Source organism: Oncorhynchus nerka, linkage group LG14, assembly GCF_034236695.1.
Source record: "Oncorhynchus nerka isolate Pitt River linkage group LG14, Oner_Uvic_2.0, whole genome shotgun sequence".
NCBI classification, from domain to species: Eukaryota; Metazoa; Chordata; class Actinopteri; order Salmoniformes; family Salmonidae; genus Oncorhynchus; species Oncorhynchus nerka.
In genome coordinates, this window is record NC_088409.1 from 44,243,837 (window position 1) to 44,269,693 (window position 25,857).

Sequence of the window (25,857 nt, forward strand, 5' to 3'; positions counted from 1 at the left end):
TCAACGTCAACAAAACTAAGGAGATGATTGTGGACTTCAGGAAACAGCAGAGGGAACACCCCCCTATCCACATCGATGGAACAGTAGTGGAGAGGGTAGCAAGTTTTAAGTTCCTCGGCATACACATCACAGACAAACTGAATTGGTCCACTCACACTGACAGCGTCGTGAAGAAGGCGCAGCAGCGCCTCTTCAACCTCAGGAGGCTGAAGAAATTTGGCTTGTCACCAAAAGCACTCACAAACTTCTACAGATGCAAAATCGAGAGCATCCTGGCGGGCTGTATCACCGCCTGGTACGGCAACTGCTCCGCCCTCAACCGTAAGGCTCTCCAGAGGGTAGTGAGGTCTGCACAACGCATCACCGGGGGCAAACTACCTGCCCTCCAGGACACCTACACCACCCGATGTTACAGGAAGGCCATAAAGATCATCAAGGACATCAACCACCCGAACCACTGCCTGTTCACCCCGCTATCATCCAGAAGGCGAGGTCAGTACAGGTGCATCAAAGCTGGGACCGAGAGACTGAAAAACAGCTTCTATCTCAAGGCCATCAGACTGTTAAACAGCCACCACTGCTGCTGCCAACACACTGTCATTGACACTGACCCAACTCCAGCCACTTTAATAATGGGAATTGATGGGAAATGTTGTAAATATATCACTAGCCACTTTAAACAATGCTACCTTATATAATGTTACTTACCCTACATTATTCATCTCATATGCATACGTATATACTGTACTCTACATCATCGACTGCATCCTTATGTAATACATGTATCACTAGCCACTTTAACTATGCCACTTTGTTTACTTTGTCTACATTCTCATCTCATATGTATATACTGTACTCGATACCATCTACTGTATGCTGCTCTGTACCATCACTCATTCATATATCCTTATGTACATATTCTTTATCCCCTTACACTGTGTATAAGACAGTAGTTTTGGAATTGTTAGTTAGATTACTTGTTGGTTATCACTGCATTGTCGGAACTAGAAGCACAAGCATTTCGCTACACTCGCATTAACATCTGCTAACCATGTGTATGTGACAAATAAAATTGGATTTGATTTGATTTGGGTGTGCCTTTTACAAATCATTTGTGGAATTTCTTTCCTTTTTAATGTGTTTGAGCCAATCAGTTGTGACAAGGTAGGGGTGGTATACACAAGATGGTCTTTTACCAAATAGGGCTGAGTCCATATTATGGCAAGAACAGTTCAAATAAGCAAAGAGAAACGACAGTCTGTCATTACTTTAAGACATGAAGGTCAGTCAATCCAGAAAATGTCTGGTCTGATGAGTCCAAATTTGAGATTTTTTGGTTCAAACCGCCGTGTCTTTGTGAGACGCAGAGTAGGTGAACAGATGATCTCCACATGTGTGGTTACCACCGTGAAGCATGGAGGTGGTGTGATGGTACTTTGCTGGTGACAATGATTTATTTAGAATTCATGGAACACTTAACCAGCATGCATACCACAGCATTCTGAAACGATACACCATCCCATCTGGTTCACGCTCAGTGGGACTATCATTTGTTTTCCAACAGGACAATGACCCAACACACCGCTAGGCTGTGTAACGGCTATTTGACCAAGGAGGAGCGTGATGGAGTGCTGCAACAGATTACCTGGCCTCCTCAAATCACACCAACTTCAAAACAATTGAGATGGTTTGGGATAAGTTGGCTGCTTTTCCTTCACTCTGCAGTCCAACAAGTTCTCAGCATATGTGGTAACTCCTTCAAGACTGTTGGAAAAGCATTCCAGGTGACTACCTCATGAAGCTGGTTGAGATGATGCCAATAGTGTGCAAAGCTGTCTTTAAGGCAAAGGATGGCTACTTTGAAGAACATCAAACATATTTTGATTAGTTTAACACTTGTGGTTACTACACGATTCCATATCATGAAGAAAATAGTAAAAATAAAGAAAAATCGTTGAATGAGTAGGTGTCCAAAGTTGCCAGCCTGTGTCTCGCCCACCCCGATAGCGGTCATTACCATAGGACAACTGGAGATCGAATTTCAATATTGAAACAATGTTGCAAATGTCAGAGACAGACAGCAAAGTTATTGAAAATATTTGCTGTTGAAAACTAAACGCAAGTCTAAAAGAAAAATGGGAGATAATGTCTAGATGCTTTTTACAGTGAAGATCTTGTATACAAATGACCTGGCTGAACTGACAAGACCTTGGATTACGCAGACAGATGGAACAGAGTCAATTGGCATTTCAACTTCATAGATTTAGCCGGTGTTGAGTTGTGGAATAGACACCGGCTGGAATGGGGTTAACCAATCAGCATCCAGGATTAGACCCACCCCTTGTATAACTGTAAATAAGACTCCGTGCCACTAGGCGGCGCCACTGACTCACCAGCCGGCTGATCTCCTCCTGTCTGTCAGGTGCAGAGCGAGCCGTGGCTTTGATCATAGTGGACGTCTGATTATCTGTCAGTTTCTTGATGCAGCGCTGCCCTGCTACTATGTTACACACCTGCAGGGACACAGCACAAAAGCATAGAGTATATTGCAAAGTATTTTATTCACACTATTTGGCCAAACTGAAGCCATGCTAAAAAGGACCATGTGAAATCCGAGCCATCACAGTACGGTTTGGGTCGGTCCTATAGTGTGAATCAGGCAAAGAAATGAATATTTCTCACCTCCAGGGGCAGGTAGGTGTGCTTCTGCTCCTGCCCCACCTGGAGGCAGGGTAGGTGGGGATACTTGAGCTGCAGGCTATACTTCTCTCTGAAGTACTGGGCCACCGTGCGTTCCACCGTTTGACCATTCTCCAGCTGCAGAGGGAACCTGACCACAACCGGTAGATGGAACGGCAAGGGTTAAGAACTCTTTACTAACATTGAAAGGGGCGGCTGCGCAAGAGGGGTCTACGTAGACTAAGGTTATCAACAGCTAAAATGGTCTTCAATTTCTAGTTCAGATCAATACAGTGAAGATACAGAAACGGCCTCACAAAGCCATCAAAACATTGAGCATCAGTAGATACTGGAAAGCAAAGAAGAAGCAGCAGTAGATAAACAGCTGCATGTAATAGCATATTGGCCAACGATGACTAACACCCATTGACCTCGAGACAAGGATCTGACTCAGACATTTTGTGGTTCTGGTGAATTCTTGTGAACAGGTCAACCTACATTCAAGTGCACGCTCCTCTCCTCTCCCATCCCGCCCCACCCCACCCCCCAGGCTCCATGTGCGTCTCCTCCCAGTCTCTCTCTGGCCTCTCCTAGTCCCACCACACCCCACTCTCTCCCTAGTTCCACTCCACCCAATCTCATCTACTTCCTGTCCCACCCCACCCTCCCTCCGGGGCTCTCGTGACTCACGTTTGATGGCTGGCGGGCCGACGGGTTACGTTGCAAACGCGGTACTTCCGCCGCATGGTTCCACAGTGGGTCACCTCCACCTTCAGACCTGGACAGGACAGCTTTTAGGACCTCAGGGACGTGGCAATGACACAAATATGTGTCCACAGGCACGCCCAAAAGCCTAGTTTACATCCTCTTTCACGCACACAGACAAACGCACACACAAAATACACTACCTTTGATTTCTTTGGTGAACTTGACCCGGTGGGAGTCTGTGAGAGGTCGGGGCTGCTCGTCTATGTTGTGGATGTCCAGGACCTCACACATGAACTGGATCACAGGCTGGGCTTTGTAGAAGGCCGTGGCAGAAACTGCAGGACAGACAGGGCCATTAAACACTCGCTCACACTCACTCAGAATTACCAATCACTGGCAATACCTGCCAAACCGAGAGCAATCTCCCTAGCTCTTTACTGTCGATGCAAAATGTGAATTGATCTTGGTCTGCCAAATACGTCACGCCAGAAGCAGCCATTTGTCATCAATTATCAGCCATCATCATTTTTTTTTTTTTAGCTATTTAGGTCTATATCTCAAATCAAACCAAGTACAGCAGCTCAAGGCCTGTAGCCACGAAATAAAACCTAGGAGGAACAGCCAACATTCCTCTGGCTTTATGTGCCGTTAGAGGTAGCTGGCCCCTAGATGAAGGCCCTAATGCTTTTCTCCACCTGAGAGATGAGAAGAGAGGAAACAGATGCTGCACTGACTTCACAGTGACGTCAGGGCCAAGTCTGACAGCGACGCTGACGACCGGAGCATACATGCGATTAGAAATGATGGGGAGTACAGGTCACGGTCACTCTCCACACAGACAGTAGGGTTCTCATCCCCATAAACAGGAAATGGCATCAGCAATTTCATGTTTGTTTTGATGTCGGTTTGTGAGAGTGCTGATACATTACTCTTGGGAGTGTGAAAATGAAAGGGTTTTAAATAGAGCACATTTTTGTTTGTTGCTTACAGTGGGGCAAAAAAGTATTTAGTCAGCCACCAATTGTGCAAGTTCTCCCACTTACAGATGAGAGAGGCCTGTAATTTTCATCATAGGTACACTTCAACTATGACAGACAAAATGAGGGGAAAAAAATCCAGAAAATCACATTGTAGGATTTTTAATGAATTTACTTGCAAATTATGGTGGAAAGTAAGTTGGCTGACTAAATACTTTTTTTGCCCCACTGTATGTACTGGTACATTTTCTCAGTGTTGCTATATCTTCAGCTAGGATATGTGTGATTTTATACATGTCCCCTGGTGAGATATAAAAACAGATCATTGGCGCCTATTTGTTTTCGCGCTCTTTTAGGGCCTATTCTCCTCATTCCTTGAGCACACAATGACTAATGAAAGAGAATCATTTGCAGATGGCTGGACTTATCTGCCCTTTGGTGGCGAATGGGCGAGAGGAAGCAAAATGATTTGCGAGAGAGGGAGAGCGGGAAAACCGCCTGAGTGAGAGGCCCGAAGACAGAGCAGTCAGGCACTCCCCAAAACAAAAGCAGCCCACCAAAAATAGCTCCCAAACACAGGGCCCTTCAGATCCCTGTAAGTCTGTCTCCACAGCAACTGCCTAGACAGTTCCACAAAGCAAGAACCCCCCCCAAAATACACTTTCTACAAAGCCTACGGCCAGCCCACCCACCTATTACCAGAACCCTCTTTCCAAACCCCCCTGTTGCCAGCATGCAGCACAACACCCACTATGGAGTCCTCCCATATTAGGTAGAAGTTGCCTCAAACACCGATACAGGTTCAGGGCCTGCATTCATAAAGCGTCTCAGAGTAGGAGTGATGATTTAACACCAGTTTAGCCCTTTAGATCACATTGAATAAGATTACATGGACTTGATCCTAGATCAGATCTCCTACTCTTATCCATATGGCCCCAGATTTTTTTATCCCCCTAAATGGTTACGGTTAAGATTGGTTGCAAAGTGATGTGCGCTGTCCTCACCGTCAATATTGAGCATCATCTTCCACATGGCGGGACGTACAGACTGGTGGAAACCAAACCACACCTCTCTCCCCCCTCCCAGAGGATGGTCGTAGCCCTCTGGGGCTGAGAAGAAGGAGCGACCCACCGGGGTGTACCTGGAGAGGGGGAGAGAGAGAAGAGCGACAAAATAAGGAGAGAGAAATAGAAGGGGGACAGACAGATAAGATAATGGGGAAGTTAGTATCCACAACCTGGACCAAGATCTTGGTCAATGGCTCTTTGCACAACGACAGTCTGACAACAAGCTATTTTCCCAGTTGACACTGAACAGCAACGAAACAAGAGGGTGAAAACTCCACATGGCCTTATCGACAACTGATCACTGAGCGGCAAAGACTCATTAATAACAGCGTATACTGGACACATTCTGTCAATGCAGTAGCCTGAAGCTATAGCAAACATAGCCTTATGGCAGGTGTCGATACACAGAAGCCAGTTTTTATTTAAGACTTGGGAAAATACTTTCATTAACAAGTCTCTCACTGTTGCCGCTTGCTATAGACCTCCCTCTGCCCCCAGCTGTGCCCATGATACTATATGTGAACTGATTGCCCCCCCCCATCCATCTTCTGAGCTCGTGCTACTAGGTGACCTAAACTGGGACATGCTTAACACCCCGGACATCCTACAAACTAAGCTTGATGCCCTCAATCTCACACAAATGTATCAATGAACCTACCAGGTACAACCCCAAATCAGTAAACACGGGCACCCTCAAATGTCATCCTAACTAATTCGCCCTCCAAATACACCTCTGCTGTTTTCAATCAAGATCTCAGCGATCACTGCCTGCATCTGTAATGGGTCTGCGACCAAACGACCACCCCTCATCACTGTCAAATGCTCCCTGAAACACTTCTGCGAGCAGACCTTTCTAAATCGACCTAGCCGGGGTATCCTGGAATGACATTGACCTCATCCCGTCAGTAGATGATGCCTGGCTATTCTTTAAAAGTGCCTTCCTCACCATCTTAAATAAGCATGCCCCTCTCAAAAAATGTAGAACTAGGAATTGATAAAGTCCTTGGTTCACGCCAGACCTGTCTGCCCTTGACCAGCACAAAAACATCCTGTGGCGTTCTGCATTAGCGTCGAATAGCTCCAGTGATATGTAACTTTTCAGGGAAGTTAGGAACAAATATACACAGGCAGTTAGAAAAGCTAAGGCAAGCTTTTTCAAACAGAAATTTGCATCCTGTAGTACTAACTCAAAAAAGTTCTGGGACACTAAAGTCCATGGAGAATAAGAGCACCTCCTCCCAGCTGCCCACTGCTCTGAGGCTAGGAAACATTGTCACCACCGATAAATACGCTATAATTGAGAATTTCAATAAGCATTTCTCTACGGCTGGCCATGCTTTCCACATCGCTACCCCTACCCCGGTCAACTGCCCGGCACCCTCCACAGCAACCCGCCAAAGCCCCCACCATTTCTCCTTTACCCAAATCCAGATAGCCAATGTTCTGAAAGAGCTGCAAAATCTGGACCCTCTCTTTCTAAAATTATCTGCCGAAATTGTTGCAACCCCTATTACTAGCCTGTTCAACCTCTTTCGTATAGTCTGAGATTCCCAAAGATTGGAAATCTGCCGCGGTCATCCCCCTCTTCAAAGGGGTTGACACTCTGGACCCAAACTGCTACAGACCTATATCTATCCTACCCTGTCTTTCTAAGGTCTTCGAAAGCCAAGTTAACAAACAGATTACTGACCATTTCGAATTCCACCATACCTTCTCTGCTATGCAATCTGGTTTCAGAGCTGGTCATGGGTGCACCTCAGCCACGCTCAAGGTTCTAAACGACATCATAACCGCCATCGATAAGAGACATTACTGTGCAGCCGTATTCATCGACCTGGCCAAGGCTTTCGACTCTGTCAATCACAACATTCTTATTGGCAGACTCGACAGCCTTGGTTTCTCAAATGATTGCCTCGCCTGGTTTACCAACTACTTCTCTGATAGAGTTCAGTGTGTCAAATCGGAGGGCCTGTTGTCTGGACCTCTGGCAGTCTATGGGGGAGCCACAGGGTTCAATTCTCGGGCTGACTCCCTTTTCTGTATACATCAATGAAGTTGCTCTTGCTGCTGGTGATTCTCTGATCCACCTCTACGCAGACGACACCATTCTGTAAACTTCTGGCCCCTCCTTGGACACTTAACTAACCTCCAGACGAGCTTCAATGCCATACAACTCTCTTTCCGTGGCCTCCAGCTGCTCTTAAACGCAAGTAAAACTAAATGCATGCTTTTCAATCGATCGTTGCCCGCACCTGCTCGCCCGTCCAGCATCACTACTATGGACGGCTCTGACTTAGAATACGTGGACAACTACAAATACCTGGGTGTCTGGTTAGACTGTAAACTCTCCTTCCAGACTCACATTAAGCATCTCCAATCCAAAATTAAATCTAGAATCAGCTTCCTATATCGCAACAAAGCATCCTTCACTCATGCTGCCAAACATACACTCGTAAAACTGACCATCCTACCGATCCTCGACTTCGGTGATGTCATCTATAAAATAGCCTCCAACACTCTACTCAACAAACTGGATGCAGTCTATCACAGTGCCATCCGTTTTGTCACCAAAGCCCTATACACTACCCACCATTGCGACCTGTACGCTCTCGTTGGTTGGCCCTCGCTTCATACACTTCGCCAAACCCACTGGCTACAGGTTATCTAAAAGTCTCTGCTAGGTAAAGCCCAGCCTTATCTCAGCTCACTGGTCACCATAGCAGCACCCACACGTAGCACGCGCTCCAGCAGGTATATCTCATTGGTCACCCCCAAAGCCAATTCCTACTTTGGTCGTCTTTCCTTCCAGTTCTCTGCTGCCCATGACTGGAACGAATTGCAAAAATCTCTGAAGCTGGAAACTCACATCTCCCTCACTAGCTTTAAGCACCAGCTGTCAGAGCATTTTACAGATCACTGCACCTGTACTTAGTTGTAAACAGCCCATCTATCTACCTACCTCATCCCCATACTGGTATTTATTTAGCACCTTTGCACCCCAGTATCTCTACCTGCACATTCAACTTCTGCCCATCTACCATTCCCGTGTTGAATTGCTATATTGTAATTACTTCGCCACTATGGCCTATTTATTTCCTGTACATAGACTTTTTGTTTTATTTTGTTCTACTGTATGTTTTGTTTATTCCATGTGTAACTCTGTGTTGTTGTATGTGTCGAATTGCTACGCTTTATCTTGGCCAGGTCGCAGTTGCAAATGAGAACTTGTTCTCAACTAGCCTACCTGGTTAAATAAAGGTGAAATAAATAAACTTATGGCTGGGGGCAGTATTGAGTAGCTTGGATGAATAAGGTGCCCAGAGTAAACTGTCTGCAACTCAGGCCCAATTGCTAATATACGCATATTATTAGTAGATTTGGATAGAAAACACTGAAGTTTCTAAAACTGTTTGAATGATGTCTGAGTATAACAGAACTCATATGGCAGGCAAAAACCTGAGAAAAAAAATCCAACCAGGAAGTGGGAAATCTGACGTTTGTAGTTTCTCAACTTTTGGCCTATCGAACACAGTGTCTATGGGGTCATATTGCACTTCCTAAGGCTTCCACTAGATTTCAACAGTCTTTAGAACCTTGTTTGATGCTTTTACTGTGAAGGAGGGGGGAATGAGGGCTCTGAGTCAGAGGTCTGCCAGAAAGCCACGAGCTGGCCATGCTCGTTCACGTGAGAGTTAGCTTGAGTTCCATTGCATTTCTATAGACATAGGAATTCTCCGGTTGGAAAATTGAAGATTTATGTTAAAAACATCCTAAAGATTGATTATATACATCGTTTGACATGTTTCTATGGACTGTAACGGAACCTTTTTCTGCTCGTGCCTCATGAATTTGGATTACTGGGCTAAACGCACGAATAAAAAGGTATTTGGAAATAAATGGACATTATCGAACAAAACAAACATTTATCGTGGAACTGGAATTCCTGGGAGTGCATTCTGATGAAGATCATCAAAAGGTAAGCGAATATTTATAATGCTATTTCTGACTTCTGTTGACTACACAACATGGCAGATATCTATCTGTTTGGGTTGTTTTGGTCTGAGCGCCGTACTCAGATTTTAGCATGGCGTGCTTTTTCCGTAAAGTAAAAAAAACTGACACAGCGGTTGCATTAAGGAGAAGTGTATCTATAATTCAGTGCATAATAGTTGTATATTTTATCAATGTTTATTATGAGTACTTCTGTAAATTGATGTAGCTCTCTGCAAAATCACCGGTTGTTTTGGAACTACTGAACATAACGCGCCAATGTAAACAGATTTTTTTATATAAATATGAACTTTATCGAACAAAACATACATGTATTGTGTAACATGAAGTAAGTGTTTAATTTATTTCTGCTTTTTGTGACTCCTCTCTTTGGCTGGAAAAATGGCTGTGTTTTTCTGTGACTTGGCTCTGACCTAACATAATTGTTTGGTTTGCTTTCACTGTAAAGCCTTTTTGAAATGGGACACTGGTTAACAAGAAATGGTGTAAAATACTTCTATGTTTGAGGAATTTTAATTATGGGACTTGTTGTTTTAAATTTGGCACCCTGCACTTTCACTGGCTGTTGTCATATCGATCCCGTTAGCAGGATCTCAGCCCAAAGAGGTTAAAAAAGGTTTTCATTCAGTATTGGTAGGCACACTGATAACACATTGCTTTTGAGTGGATGAGGCTATGATTGAAGTCAGGTATGACGGCATAGGAATAAATCTGGTTTCCTGCCGAATTATCATCATGCCGTGAAAACAAGCACACTTGTTTTGCAAGAGCATACATTCACGCGTTTCATTTCCAATGTGGCACTAAGCAGAAGTGAGTCTTCACTGGAATTCAGTACTTGATTTTAGAGGTCGGCCGATTATGATTTTTCAACGCCGATACCGATTATTGGAGGACCAAAAAAGCCGATACTGATTAGAAATCGGCCGATTTTTACATTTGATTTATTTGTAATAATAATAATTACAACAATACTGAATGAACACTTATTTTAACTTAATACATCGATAAAATCAATTTAGCCTCAAATAAATAATGAAACGTGTTCAATTTGGTTAAAATAATGCAAAAACAAAGTGTTGGAGAAGAAAGTAAAAGTGCAATATGTGCTATGTAAGAAAGATAACATTTAAGTTTCTTGCTCAGAACATATGAAAGCTGGTGGTTCCTTTTAACATGAGTCTTCAATATTCCCAGGTAAGAAGTTTTAGGTTGTAATTATTATAGGAATTATAGGACTATTTCCCTCTATACCATTTGTATTTCATTAACCTTTGACTATTGGATGTTCTTATAGGCACTTTAGTATTGCCAGTGTAACAGTTTAGCTTCCGTCCCTCTCCTCGCTCCTCCCTGGGCTCGAACCAGGAACACAACGACAACAGCCACCCTCGAAGCAGCGTTAGCCATGCAAAACAAGGGGAACAACCACGCCAAGGCTCAGAACGAGTGACGTTGGAAACCTATTAGCGAGCGCTAACTAGCCAGCCATTTCACTTTGGTTACACCAGCCTCATCTCGGGAGTTAATAGGCTTGAAGTCATAAACAGCGCAATGCTTGACACACAACGAAGAGCTGCTGGCAAGACACCCGAAAGTGCTGTTTGAATGAATGTTTACGCGCCTGCTTCTGCCTACCACCGCTCAGTCAGATTATATGCAACGCAGGACATGCTAGATAATATCTAGTAATATCATCAACCATGTGTAGTTAACTAGTGATTATGATTGATTGTTTTTTATTAGATAAGTTTAATGCTAGCTAGCAACTTACCTTGGCTTACTGCATTCGCATAACAGGCTCCTTGTGGAGTGCAACGAGAGAGAGGCGGGTAGTTATTGCGTTGGACTACTTAACTGTGCGGTTGCAAGATTGAATCCCCTGAGCTGACAATGTTCAAATCTGTCATTCTGCCCCTGGACAAGGCAGTTAACCCACCGTTCCTAGGCCGTCATTGAAAATAAGAATGTGTTCTTAACTGACTTGCCTAGTTAAATAAATATTAAATAAAAGTGTAAAAAAATATATATATAAAATTAAATTTAAAAAAAATGTAAAATCGGTGTCCAAAAAAAAACGATTTCCGATTGTTATGAAAACTTGAAATCGGCCCTAATTAATCGGCCATTCAGATTAATCGGTCGACCTCTACTTGATTTGTCATTTTAGGAAATTATCTTGAAATAAAAATCAGTCTCGCGTGCCAGCAAATGAACTGTATTATTATTTATTTATTAGGCCTACATCTCCAATAAATAAATCTGCCTCAAAAGTTAAATTAACATGTAGCAGAGTTGAGTCGTTTGCTTTTAAAATCAGTTCACTGAGGTTTCCAGGGATAAATGCTCAACTTTTCAGAAATACATGCATCCTGTTGATCAAATAATTAACACAATCACAAAGTTATAACATTCCCCATTATGACCACTTGGGTGGCGACTGTCCAACTCACTTCATGGAGGGCAAGTGTCGCAGCACTACATCCACAGCGTGTACTGGGTTGGTGCTGATGGGCTTGTCCAGCTCCAGGGGCTCAGGCACGCTGCGGCCCGTTAGCACCTCGTGCAGCATGTGCCAGCTCACCAGGGACACAAACTTGATTGAGACCTTAAAGGGCCGGTCCTTGCCCCCCTCACCCGGTAGAGTGACATCCAGATCCACCTGTGTGTGTGCGTTAACAGATCAAGAAGTATGGGAGTGTGAGAGAGAGTGTGTGTGTTTTCAGTCTTACCCTTGTAGGAGCGCCAGGTAGAGTAGGACTGACTGTGTGTGGCTGGGTGTCAGTCTACATCCATCTTACCCCTGCGGTTGCCACAGGCAGCGGATTCGCTGTGTACAAGCTCCTCTTCCCATCGTAGACTGGCCGACGATCCCCAAAGATGGTAACCTTGAAGTGCTGCACCATGGAGTCCACCACCTCCCTACAGAACACAAGACCAAAACAAGTTAACCTCTTTTTAAACTTGTTCAACGGTCTGCAACTTGTGGCTCTGGAGCCACATGCGGCTCTTAAACTACCCATATGTAGCTCTATAATTAGTATTCAAAGAAATAATACATCAAATATCATAGAAATAGAATAGACACATCAAATTACCTCTAGTCACACTTCAACAAGCCATAATCTGATACCACGTGAAACATTGAGATCCTAGCGAAAGGCATTATTCTAGGCGTACCTGTTGACGCGGCGCGGGCACTTCTCGGGCTTGATGTCCACCTCATAGAGGTAGACGTCTATCTTGGGGATATCCACCTGGAAGCAGTTGGCCAGCAGCTTGATGGGCTTTCCCATGGTGCCATAGCCAGGCCGCCGGGGCACAGTGAACAGGGGCTGGGCTCCAACGGCTCCTAGAGATGGAAGGAGGGAGCGGGGGAAATGGAAAAAGAACAATCATTCAACTTCCATTACAACAGACCAGCTCTTTGAGAAATAGGCTTAGATTAGTAAATTGCTAAAAATCAGCTTTGACGTGGACACTTTTTTTTTTTTTTTACTAAAAAGTTAGGTCTAAATGGGGCGGCCAGTAGCCTAGTTGTTAGAGCGATCGGCCAGTAACAAAAAGGTTGCTGGATCGAATCCCGGAGCTGACAAGGTAAAAATCTGTCGTTCTACCCCTGAACAAGGTGCAACCCACTGTTCCTAGGCTGTCATTGTAAATAAGAATTTGTTCTTAACTGACTTAACTAGTTATATAAAAATGACATGTAAAATCACTTGTTGCCAGTGTGCCAAGAAGATAGAGATGTCGGCTGAAAGAATCTACTGGAAGGAATCACTTTAGAAAGTACAGAGACAGCAAGGAATGCTATGGGGGGATACAAAAGGTTTGGTTCCACTATAAAAAATTAAACCCAACAACAAAACTAACACACAGACGTGTGTGCACAGTGGTACGTAACACACATTGTCACCACCAGACACAGGATGTCTTACACAGGAGTAACAATAACCCAGTAGACAGTTATTGTGTGTGCCACACTCATCCCAGTGCCATGTTGGGTCTGCCGTCTCGTGGCCTGCCCATCATCAGGGGCAGCTGATGTGAAAGGGGGGGGGGCTCGCCTTTTGAAGCTTTGTGCTGGTTTAGCCAGACATTTGCTATGACGTTGCTCCGCTGGCCTGTGTGAGCTGCTTAACTATTGCGCAACACTCAGTCTAACAACTGAGTTCAGATGAGGGGAGTCAGTCAGTATATTGTTTGTCCATCCTAAACTGAACAAAGATATTTTTTTAAACGCAACATGTAAAGTGTTGGTCCCATGTTTCATGAGCTGAAATAAAAGATACCAGAAATGTTCCAGACACACAAAAAGCTTATCTCACAAATTGGCTTACAATCTTGTTAGTGAACATGTCTCCTTTGCCAAAATAATCCATCCACCTGACAGATGTGGTATATCAAGAAGCTGATTAAAACAGCATGATCATTACACAGGTGCACCTTGTGCTGGGGACAATAACAGGCCACTCGAAAATGTACAGTTGTGTCACACAACACAAAGCCACAGACGTCTCAAGTTGAGGGAGGGCACAATTAGCATGCTGACTGCAGGAATGTCCACCAGAGCGGTTGCCAGATAATTGAATGTTAATTTCTCTACCGTAAGCCACCTCCAACATAGTTTTAGAGAATTTGGCAGTACGTCCAACCAGCCTTACAATTGCAGACCAAGTTTAACCACGCCAGCCCAGGACCTCCACATCCAGCTTCTTCACCTGCATGATCGTCTGAAACCAGCCACATGGACAGTTGCTGAAACCGAGGGGTATTTCTGTCTGTAATAAAGCCCTTTTTGTGGGGAAAAATTCAGATGGACTTGGCAGGGCTGCACTCCTGCCCAGTCACGTGAAATCCATAGATTAGGGCCTAATGAATTGATTTCAAATAACTGATTTCCTTAAATGAACTGTAATTGTTGCATTCATATTTTTGTTCAGTATACATATCCTCATCACCCCTATTCAACACTTCCATCTCTCAATCAGGCAGAAAGTAAACCATGGGAGTTTCCCCTCAGCCTCTCTCTGGTACTCTCCACCACCAAAACCAAACTGCCCCAATGTGTCTTTGATCAATGAGTGTCAGTGCTATGAATGATTCACCTCCTATTGAGTCATGATGAGCATACATGAGTGGGTGTCAGTTCATTCAGAGCCCCAGCGCAGGGGGATAAAAAAACATAACAGAACCCTTTCTCAGGTGCTGCCAGCTCATGGGATTGGTGCACGAGTGAAGAGGTTTGTTTAGGGCTGTCTTTCAGAAGCCGGAGCGTTCATGGTCGTCTCCCCTTCTGTTTCTCTCGCCTGGTGGACCTTGAGGGGTAGGTACAGGGGTGACAGATACAGGTTGGGTGTAGGCTAAGGCTAGACCTCGGTGGGTCACGAATGACAGCAGAGAAAGGGGGATCGTTAGAGACGTCTGGAATTCCAGCCGAAGCTGTCCCACGGACACACACCAGCCCTTTGTGATGGATATTATCCAGGGGGCCGGTGGGAGACTAGTTTACACATACCGCCACACAGAGCTTTTCCTGTGCTGCGGTGGGGGTGAGTAAGCCAAGGAGGAGGAGAGGGAGGAGTAGGATGGCTGGGGGAGTGGGCAGGGAGGGCTGGTATTCCGCTCAGGCACTCATATCGTAGAACTAGGCTCCACGCTGCTTGAGTCACTGGGCCAACGCAGAGAGAGAGAGAGAAACACAGGAGGAGTGTCCTGCCTCTGGACACTGTGCCAGGCATTCTCAAAATGTAAAACGACACTTTCCTCCTAGTCCTGATGTTCTTTTGTACACCCCCCCCAACCCAACCCAACCCAACCTTCTGACAAGACCTTGCGCGCATACATGTCCTCCTGATGTGTGTGTGTAAGCATTTCACATTAAGGTCTACACCTGTTGTAGTCGGTGCATGTGACAAATACAATTTGATGCTGTCTTACACACAGGTGCCTTCTGACACGCCCTTAACGAAACACGCAAGCAAGCACGAACAACCACACACACAGGAAAGCAGCTGCAACGTCATCATCCCACCATGCAGCGAACGAGACAAAGAAACACCAAGGCCACAGAGAGAAAAGGATAACACACACCCACAAACAGCGGATCAGAAATGCAGAACACTGCAAAAAAACAACAAAAGAGTGGCAGAAACAACTCAACATTTCCACACTTCCGGTTATTAAACCTGACCCTCCTGCCTATTTCTGATTCAGACTTTCAAAGAAATTGATTCAAAACACACTTGTGTGCAGAACTAAACTAGATGGCAAAAAGCCTCGTCGCAAAATCCCCTCCAAGGCACGCTAGCCTATTTTCTCTGTTACTGATCATTCCGAATGCTTCTCAAGCACACACACGGCCTAGTATCTCAATTCTCCCCCCGTCTAAACTATTTCAGCCCCTTGCAGACAAAACAAGTACAAGCACGCCCCTGGGAACTGTAGAGTGAGGGGAACATTGGAGGGATGCGGCTGTCAGGGGCCAGGGCAGGGAGTTACGTAGTGGGGGGAGCTGACTCCTCTAGTCTGAGGTTTCTCTGACACTGTCGGCCCCAGTGGCCCCGAGCTGGCCCTGTCCTCAGGTCACCCACTGCCCATATAAGGCATGTTCAGTACCATGCAAGCAACACAGCAGAGAGAGACCGGTGTCTCAGAGGAACACACACAAACAAGCAGAATTGTAAGGGCGCCCACACACACACACACACACACACGTGAAGCTGAACTGCTCCAATGAACTCGACCTGAGAAACACACCAAAGGATCAACCAAAAATGTCAAACTCTACAAAACAAAAAAGTTGAGGCCTAAACTGCACACCAAAATTAGTACTCACCTATCCTTGAATACCATGACCTGTAGGCCTTCCCATAGACATAACAAGATTTCCGGCAACGACAGATGGCCTACTCAAAAGCCCATGTTGAGGAATCAAAGGCTTGTGGTCTGCGTCATTTAGCGGTGAGAGAGGTAGCAGGTTCAAGGAAACCTACCACTCGTGTGTTTACTCTGAAAGACTGTGCGGTCAGAAGATTCGTAAAGGAAGAACGTTTTTTCCCAAACAGAAAAATTCTAGGTACTCAAGTCTTTCAACGCTTTGTCTCATTTTGTTTCCTGATCCTATGACCTTCATGTTACGGACTACAGTACAAACACCAACTAAAAAGAGGCAGCTAACTGGGTAGTATTCGTTAGGGCATACCGTAGGAAAACGGCGTAACACAGAAAACAAAAAAGAGCGTTATTGGACAAGGTCAGATGGTCAGAAACAGAAATAACTGCTTTCTCCGTTTGGTGCCTAATGAATATGCCCCTGATATTAGAAAGAAAAAGTCAGTGGGTATGAGGAGAGATAAGGAGGCATCACTGAACTGACCTTATGACCTTTTGGATGTGCCAAAATGGGTACAAAGCAACAAACTGCCAGGTTGGTTCCATCATTTATTTGATTTAAGTGTCTTTTAAGAGCAAGCCTGCATTCAATCTCAGGCGACCTCAGCTTGCCACACTCAAAGATTGGACACTGGGTAACGTTCTGAGGTGAAAAAGTACTAGGCAATATTATTACAGGCTAGGAGAGAAATCAGTTGCCACATCCCTGAAAAGCAATGGATACCCACACTGACTGGGGTCATGTTCAGTAGGCACAGAATGGATAAAAACAGACTGAGAGATGCATTCTGCTACCTGAACTCAATGAACTCCAACAAGAAACTCTTAAACCATATTACAACTGTGTGCACTAATGAACATGACCTAGTTACCAATACACATCAAGTCTGGGCTCTCCCTTCCTCACTCCCGCTGCCTTCAACAATGATTGGCTGCAAACGTACTCACACAGACGCAGGGCAGACCCACACAGCTGTATGTCTAATCTGGACAGGCCTGGGCTGTGGGAACAGGGCGAGCGCTCCGATGTGGAGCACAAGGCATCAGTCACAGCAGGCAGCGGCCCAGGCAAACATGGCTGGACGGACGCACGGTGACAGAACGCCGCGGGGCTGGGAGGGACTGATGTGTGTCAAACAAATAGTTTGTTCCCCCCTCTGTCACTTGTTCCATCTACCTCAGTGCTCAGAGAGTGTTGGGCACCGACCCGAGCCACCACAGCTGCCACTCACTCCACAATCAAAACACAAGCCAAAGCTGTGCAGGGAGACCGAGGAGGGAGAGGCAACATGACGTACTCTGAGGATGGATGGCAGGGGGGGGGGAAGCAAGGCAGGCTGGACCTAGAGTGGACACAGATACACGTGAATGAGATGGCTGAGGATTCCACAGGTGAATGTTAAATGAAGCGCTGTGTAAACCAGGGCAAGCCCAGCCTGGTCAGAACAAACCCCTTGGTACGAGCAGAGGGCACAATTAAAACACGTTTAGTGGTGAGGGAGAACCTCCAACTCTGTGATTAGGACTAGGAGGGGGGGGGGATATGGACTGGCGTTAGGCCAGGGGTTGCATTAATCCAGAATGATGTATTTGTAACAGAAAATATATATTTTTTTTAAACGCAGAACAAATATCTTGCTGCGTTTTGTAAACACAGATCTAAAATGCTTCTTATTGTAATTTCTGCTCAGCATCAAGACTCATTTTGTGCTTCAGTTGCACTTCTCCCGGATGAGAATTCATGAAAAGGCATTCTATCAGCAGACAGTGCTCTGATGTCTAGCTCATTTTCTCCGGTAAAATGCAAGACGAACATCTAGCTAAATATTTGAAAACTTAGCTGGCTACATTCTTTCCATGATCAACATTAGAAATATAATGGCCATGCATCAATGCACTTCTGAAAATGAAGCCATTTTCTGACGAATGGTGTTTCTCGAAAGCATTTTCTGTGAAGGAAAACTACAGTCGCAGGCCCCTGATCACTCTATTGAAGTGAAAACTTCCAACAAAACGCAGGTGAAATGGTTTAAAAACGCAGATTTTTGATGGTCTGCGTTTTGAAAATGAAGATTTATGAACTCAAATCTCTGTAGGCTTATCTCAATGAAATCAGTCAGTGATACAAAAAAAAAGACATCCTAGTGCCAGCCAATCAAATGCGTTGTTTCAAGACAGCACACAAAAAGATGACTTTTCTGGGGTAATTTCTCACTTTCAACAACATCAAGCTGTCTCTCACACAAAAACAAAGCTGGTTACCCCTTTAAGACACCCCTCACATCAGCCCTGGGTCGTCCCCCCCCTCGCACTGTGCCACTTGTGTTCCCCCTATAGATTTAGGCTAAATGGTCCTCACAAAACAGAGCTCAGGAAGGAGAGAAGTGCCCAATCCAGGCCTCCCCCTCATCCCACTGAGCTGAAACAGACATCCCCCAGCCTCACAGCCCACTTCTACTGGGCCCTCCTACTGACTCAGTCAGTCCTCTCCATCTATCCCCACACTCTCTCCCTCTCTGGCTCAGTGATTCACTCTCTCTGGCTCTCCCACTCTCTCTTCCGCTGATTTATCGCCCTCCCTCCCCCTCATGAGTTCAATTCTAGCCACGCTCACAACATGTGAAGGTCGACACAGACAGATGCTTCTCAATCTAGCACCCATGCATGGGCTGTTTTAATTAAAACTTGTTAGAAGTGAAAAATAACATTCCTTTCTAGGCTATGGAAACACAGGCTGCAAGATCCTAACGAACACAGGCTCGTGTTCATTAGGGCACAAAACAAAAAAACACCTTGCAACGGTAAAGAGAAATTGAGTATTTCTCATATGAAAACTCCAGGTTGTCCCTCCCTGTTTGTCTGTTTTCCTTCTGGTTGGTGCCTAATGAATACCAACTACTCAGGTCTAGCCTGTGTGTGAATATTCCAGCTGATCGTCAACATCATACTAATGTGAGTGGTGCAATGTGTCCCAAATGGGCTAGCTTTGGACAAGGATTTGAAAATCAAAAAGGTGGTTCTCGAATTCCCGCCTTTTTTCATCAAGTAAAGTGGAGAGAGGGAGAGAGAGGGAGAGAGAGGGAGAGAGAGGGAGAGAGAGATCAAGGAGGGAGGATAAGAAAGGTGGTGGGCGTGGGGGTTAAGTGAAACAAAACAAAAAAAGAGCGGGAAGAACAAGACGAAGGAAAGTGTGAATCAGAAAGACAGAACTGCTATACATGCCCATTCAAAATTAGCTACTGCTAACAAACTTTAAGTACCTCAACCACATTTACCTAGAAGACCCCATTGATAGTTGGTAACTAGCCTGAGGTGTAAGGGGACAGAGTGTGGGGGGGGGGGGGGGGGTCCCCTGTACTGCCTGTGTGGTGTCACTTTGTCTTTTGGTAAACCCCACACAAGTGTGTGTGTAGATGAGGCTGTGTATGTCACGGGCGTATCCATTACAACAGGAAGCAGCTGCACTTATCATGGACTATCAAGCGTGCCAGGTTACCCATCCAAAACTAATTGACAATAGAACTAATCTTAACGCAAAATACTATACGGCAAAAATATAGAACTTTTGAAGAAAAAAAAAAAAAGGGAAAAAAAGGGGCCTCGTTCACAGTATTTGTGTGCATTCAAATAGCCATGATAAAATGCAACCGTGTTCGTTGGCTGCCCATACCATAACTCCACTGCCACCATGGGGCACACTGTTGACATAAGCAAACCGCTGCGTTTGTGGCAGTACGTCCAACCGGCCTCACATTCTCGAAAAAGACTTGGGGCGGCTTATGGAAGAGAAATTAACATTAAATTCCCTGGCAAAAGCTCTGGTGTACATTCTTGTAGTCAGCATGCTAATTGCACGCTCCCTCAATTTGAGACATCTGTGGCATTGTGTTGTGACACAGCTGCACATTTTAGAGTGGCCTTTTATTGTCCCCAGCACAAGGTGCACCTGTGTAATGATCATGCTGTTTAATCAGCTTCTTGATATGCCACAACGATCAGGTGGATGGATTATCTTGGCAAATGAGAAATGCTCACTAACAGGGATGTAAACAAATTTGTGCACAACATTAGAGAGAAATGAGCTTTTTGTGCATGTGGAATATCTCTGGGTTATTTTTTTCAGCTCATGAAACACGGGACCAACACTTTACGTGTTTCGTTTATATTTTTGTTCAGTGTAATATCCAACCTCATACGAACAAAGATTTATGATCATGTGTTGCCTTTCAAATACCATACAAACGTGCATGATGGACGAGATTTTAGGGTTAAAAGCTCGAGTCATATGCTATGAGCTCTAGCTAATCTTTGCATGATGCCAGACTACCATTGGAATTAATTTGTTTAAGGGCACACTGTAGAAAAATGTTTTGAAACAGAAAAGCAAAAAGAGAGCTTCTTATCAGTCGAATCCCCAGTTATTCCCCTTTTAAACTCTATAACCTGAGGAGATTCGGAGGTCAGTTGCCGGGGGGGGGGGGGGGGGGGGGGAATCAATATAGCTCTGTCTGGCATGACCGTATCAGGTGTCACTCACTGGGTCTACCTGCTAGGGTATCGTTGCAGGAGAAGTGGAAAGCTTCCGTTACGACAACAGACAAAGCAAACTGTAAAAAACAGTTTCCCTGCCTGTCATTGTAAACGGCAAGAAGGAACCGTCTGACCTAGGCTCCCATCTAGGTTATACAGGGTCTCCTCTATTATGGATGCTTTCCCTTTTGATTTAGGCCTAGCCTACACATCACCACTGTTTTGCAGTCTAGTCATGAGAAAAGATGACCATGCAGTCCAACTTACGATTCAAACTGAAATGCTTTGAATAAGGAAAACTAGTCAGTAACTTTGCCTCTCCTGAACTAGGCCCTTATAAAATCAAACTTTTCTAATAGAACATGGTTATTTTTTGTTTGTTTTCGAAGTCCATAACAATGCTCAAACATCAGGAGACCACTTTTGAAGTCTGGGAAAAATCTAAGAAATGTTGATGTAGTTACCCTTTAATGCAAAGTGTGCACCAGCTAGAGACAGTTGAAGGGCCAGTAGGAGGCACCCTTTCCTCTGGTCTAAAGGGCAGTGATTGGGGACCTTGCCCTGTGTAGGGTGCCGTCTTTCAGATGGGACTTTAATAACGGGTGTACGGACTCTTTGTGGTCACTGAAGATCCCATAGCACTTACAAAAGAGTAGTGGTGTTAACCCTGGCGTCCTGGCTAAATTCCCAATCTGGCCCTCATCATGGCCACCTAATCATCCCCAGCTTACAATTAGCTCATTCATCCCCTCTCCCCTGTTACTATTCCCCAGGTCGTTGCTGTAAATGACAACGTGTTATCAGTCAACTTACCTGGTAAAATAAGGGATACATTTATTTAATTTTTTAAAGGCACACAGGGGAATTCCCGTTTCAGAAAGTTGAAGGAAAATACAAATCACTGAAGCATTTTGTTCATGTCTTATGATTAACTTGAGCAAAATAATACCTTTTCTAATAAGTTCAATACATTTTTGAATATTGTTGAATTCCGTTTTAATGTCTGGATTTTGTCCTCATGTTCAGGAACTGATTTTATAGGGCCCTACTGAGCTCTGATAAAAAGTGTGACACATGTCTGCTGTGACAAACAAGACGATCCTATTGCTGAACCACAGGAGGCTGCGGAGGGGAGAACGACTCATAATTATGTCCGGAACAGCTGAAATGGAATGGCAGGAGATGGCTGGAGACCATGTGTTTGATACTACCCCGAGCCTGTTCTCCCCAATTAAGGTGCCGCCAATCACGTGTGCTGAACGACTCATGCATAACCATGTGGACTTTTCTATGACTAACGATTAAACGACGTGAGTAGGAAGATACCCAGGAAGGCTGAAGTGTGAATTGTGATGCCACAAAACGTTTGTTAAATCTCCATTTCATAGCATTGCTCCACTTATGAATAACCTAACTACAAGACTTCAAAGACACTGTACTCCCACATTGGGGATGTATTGAATTACATTTCACCTGTGACTCACACATGGCCAACAGACAACTGTTGAGGAACTCCCCTAGCTACAGTTAAACAAATAGTAGCCAGTAGCCATTCATGAATTTACCAAGGTGATTTTAGCAACAATGGGTGTATTTACATGCATTAGCATTGCTTTCAATTAGATGTTGACCGATTAATCAGAATGGCCGATTATGTAGGGCCGATTTCAAGTTCTCATAAGCGGTCATCTGCATTTTTGCAAGCCGATTATGGCTGATTATATTGCAATCCACGAGGAGACTGTGTGGCAGGCTGACCACCTGTTACGTGAGTGCAGGCAGCGAGGAGCCAAGGTAAGTTGCTAGCTAGCATTAAACTTACCTTATAAAAAAACAATAAATCTTAACATAATCAGTGGTTAACTACACATGGTTGATGATATTACTAGTTTAACTAGCTTGTCCTGCATTGCATATAATCAATGCGGTGCCTGAAATCGTGTCACTTCTCTTGCGTTCAGAGTCAGGGAATATGCAGCAGTTTGGGGTCACCTGGCTCGTTGAGTACTGTGTGAAGACCATTTCTTCCTAACAAAGACCGTAATTAATTTGCTGGAATTTTACATAATTATGACATAACATTGAAGGTTGTGCAATGTAACAGCAATATTTAGACTTAGGGTTGCCACCCCTTCGATAAAATACAGAATGATTCCGTATTTCACTTAAAGAATAAAAGTTGTGTTTTCAATAGTTTCTTGATTAGACCATATTAATGACCCAAGGCTCGTATTTCTGTGTTTATTATAATTAAGTCTATGATTTTATATTTGACAGAGCAGTCTGACTGAGCGGTGGTAGAATGCAGCAGGCTCGTAAGCATTCATTCAAACAGCACTTTACAGTGTTTGCCAGCAGCTCTTAGCAGCTCTTAGCAATGCTTGAAGCACAGCGCTGTTTATGACTTCAAGCCTATCAACTCCCGAGATTAGGCTGGAAATCCTAAAATGCCTATAAGAACATCCTATAGTCAAAGGTCTATGAAATTGCTTCTGAAGCTAAGCAGGGTTGGTCCTGGTCAGTCCCTGGATGGGAGACCAGATGCTGCTGGAATTGTTGTTGGAGGGCCAGTAGGAGGCACTCTTTCCTCTGGTCTAAAAAATATCCCAATGCCCCAGGGCAGTGATTGGGGACACTGCCCTGTGTAGAGTGCAGTCTTTCGGATGGGACATTAAACGGGTGTCCTGACTCTCTGAGGTCATTAAAGATTCCATGGCACTTATCGTATGAGTAGGGGTGTTAACCCTGGTATCCTTGCTAAATCTGGCCCTCAAGCCATCACGGTCACCTAATAATCGCCAGTTTATAATTGGCTCATTCATCCCCCTCCTCTCCCCTGTTACTATTCCCCAGGTCGTTGCTGTAAATGAGAACGTGTTCTCAGTCAACTTATCTGGTAAAATAACAGATAACTAAATAAATAATATTAAAAAATACAATGGTATAGAGATTAATAGTCCTATAAAAGCTACAAAGTAAAACTTCTTACCTGGGAATATTGAAGAACCACCAGTTAAAAGGAACCACCAGCTTTCATATATTCTCATATTCTGAGCAAGGAACTTAAACGTTAGCTTTTTTTACATGGCACATATTGCACTTTTACTCTTCTCCAACACTATTTTTGCATTATTTAAACCAAATTGAACAGGATTCATTTATTTGAGACTAAATAGATGTTATTTATGTATTAAATAAAAAATAAGTGTTCATTCAGTGTTGTTGTAATTGTCATTATTATATATATATTTTTTTAATGTATTATGATTTGTTTAACACCGATACCGATAATCGGTGTTAAACAAATCATAATTCGGTCGACCTCTACTTTCAACTGTATTTAACAAAAACAGTCCGTGTGAAGCCAGAAGTTAAATACAATTCCATTTCAACTTACTGTGCAGGAAGGTTGGTTGCTTGTGTTGCAATGTCAGTGTTGGGAAACATCACATGCAACAATTTAGTAGATAATTTTGGCATAAGAGCAATGACAACCAATTAGTTACCTGTAGTTCCGATTTCCATTCATGAGGTCCCTGTCCGGTTTACTCCCCGGATCACAGATGTCAAACGTCAGGAACTCTTGCTTGGTTCAATCTGGTTTATCGGCAGTTCAACGCCTCACAGGCGATGCAGCCGAGTAGTTACGGGTTCCCCAGAGTTCTCCTCTCCACTCACTGTCAAACGAGCCCCTGTTCCAGTCCCTTTGGACGAGGGTCTTCCGTGTCCCAGCGTCTGCAAGTTGTTCACACGATCAAGGTATCCAATCAGATTTCACTGCCACGGCGATACTTGCTCGAGATTCAACGACGCTGATAAACTAGCTAGCAACTAGCTAGATTAGCAAATGGATTGAGAAAAACATAGCTAACTGACACTTGTCAAGATATCATAATTGCAGATTCACTGGGCTCTTTAGTTTCTTACCAGTTCGCGTTATAAAAATTATAAATTCTGTTTTACGTACAGCAGAAATCGAGTTTAAGGCTGGGCGATAATAAACTAGCTAGCCATCTTCGACTACTAGTTAGAATTCTCATCCGACAATTGAACAGCTACTTATCACTCAAAGTCTGCTGTCGATAGGCAGCTTGCACCCGTTTTGATGTGCAGCCTTGTTTCCACTGATGTCACTCTCCAACAGCGGCCAGTCTCGCTGTTTCTAGGCTGTCAACTCCCGGTTGCATTCGCCGATATGACTAAGATTTTCAGATTTTCTGTGCTCAACTCTATGGGGCTCTGACCAACTAAATATGGTGAAGTTACTACTCTGACACCGACAGGAAGAGGTGTGTTCGATCTCAATAGGAAACGCCAAACGTCAGAATGAAGCACTTCGCCCAAAGACAGTACAGTATGAAGATAGGCAGAAACTGCTTCTCCAATTGAAATCCCCGATCACGTTAGCTAGCTAAGCTCATACGCAGAAATAAGTTATTGGATCTAACGGTCGTCTCGCGGCTAATTGCGCATGTGCACGCCGTCAATCAAAAAGCACCCCCTTCATTATAAGTTATTTTTGACGAAAATGAAAACGAGTCCGTTTGTCACTTTCACGAGGTTAGAGTAATAACATGTTCAATTACTTTGTGCCTTTAGATTTCGAAAAATTAACGAAGGAATTTTTTTTCTCACTTCTCTCATTGACTTCTCACCCCAAACCCCGGCCTGGTCTGCTTGGCCAGTTTCGCAAGCATTCCTGCAAGTCTCGCGATGTTGCGCCTCTGTTTACAAACTCTGTGCTTCGACTTTAGCCAATGGGAATTAATTATATTACAGATAACACAGAAACCATGTAAGTTCTTACGTTAAAATGTTTCCCCTTTCCTCTCTACAGACTGACGTACATTTATTTTAAATGTATTAAGGTTTCAGAGATAGTGGTTGGAGCTTTATGATGTGATTTAGGCTAAGCTACAGAAGTGTCGGTATCTGTCATAATAAAAAATAAAAACCTGCATACACATGAGTCTTTCAGGACTGACCATAAA

General features: G+C 44.2%; 1 protein-coding gene across 2 annotated transcripts in view; it reads right to left on the reverse strand.

Annotated features, from left to right (window-relative positions):
- LOC115141194 (protein argonaute-3) overlaps positions 1-25,410 on the reverse strand; it is a 49,618-nt gene extending 24,208 nt beyond the window's left edge. The window contains exons 1-9 of one of the 2 annotated variants that reach the window (XM_029679921.2): positions 24,373-25,410; positions 12,623-12,794; positions 12,244-12,364; positions 11,896-12,104; positions 5,369-5,505; positions 3,588-3,722; positions 3,370-3,457; positions 2,683-2,830; positions 2,394-2,513 (exon numbers count right to left, since the gene is read on the reverse strand). In XM_029679921.2, coding sequence (XP_029535781.1) covers positions 2,394-2,513; positions 2,683-2,830; positions 3,370-3,457; positions 3,588-3,722; positions 5,369-5,505; positions 11,896-12,104; positions 12,244-12,364; positions 12,623-12,794; positions 24,373-24,391 — 1,149 coding nt within the window. In that variant the 5' untranslated portion in view covers positions 24,392-25,410. The remainder of the gene's footprint in view (positions 1-2,393; positions 2,514-2,682; positions 2,831-3,369; positions 3,458-3,587; positions 3,723-5,368; positions 5,506-11,895; positions 12,105-12,243; positions 12,365-12,622; positions 12,795-24,372) is intronic. The other variant, XM_029679920.2, reaches the window with a different exon arrangement.
- Between the last annotated feature and the right edge of the window lie 447 nt (positions 25,411-25,857).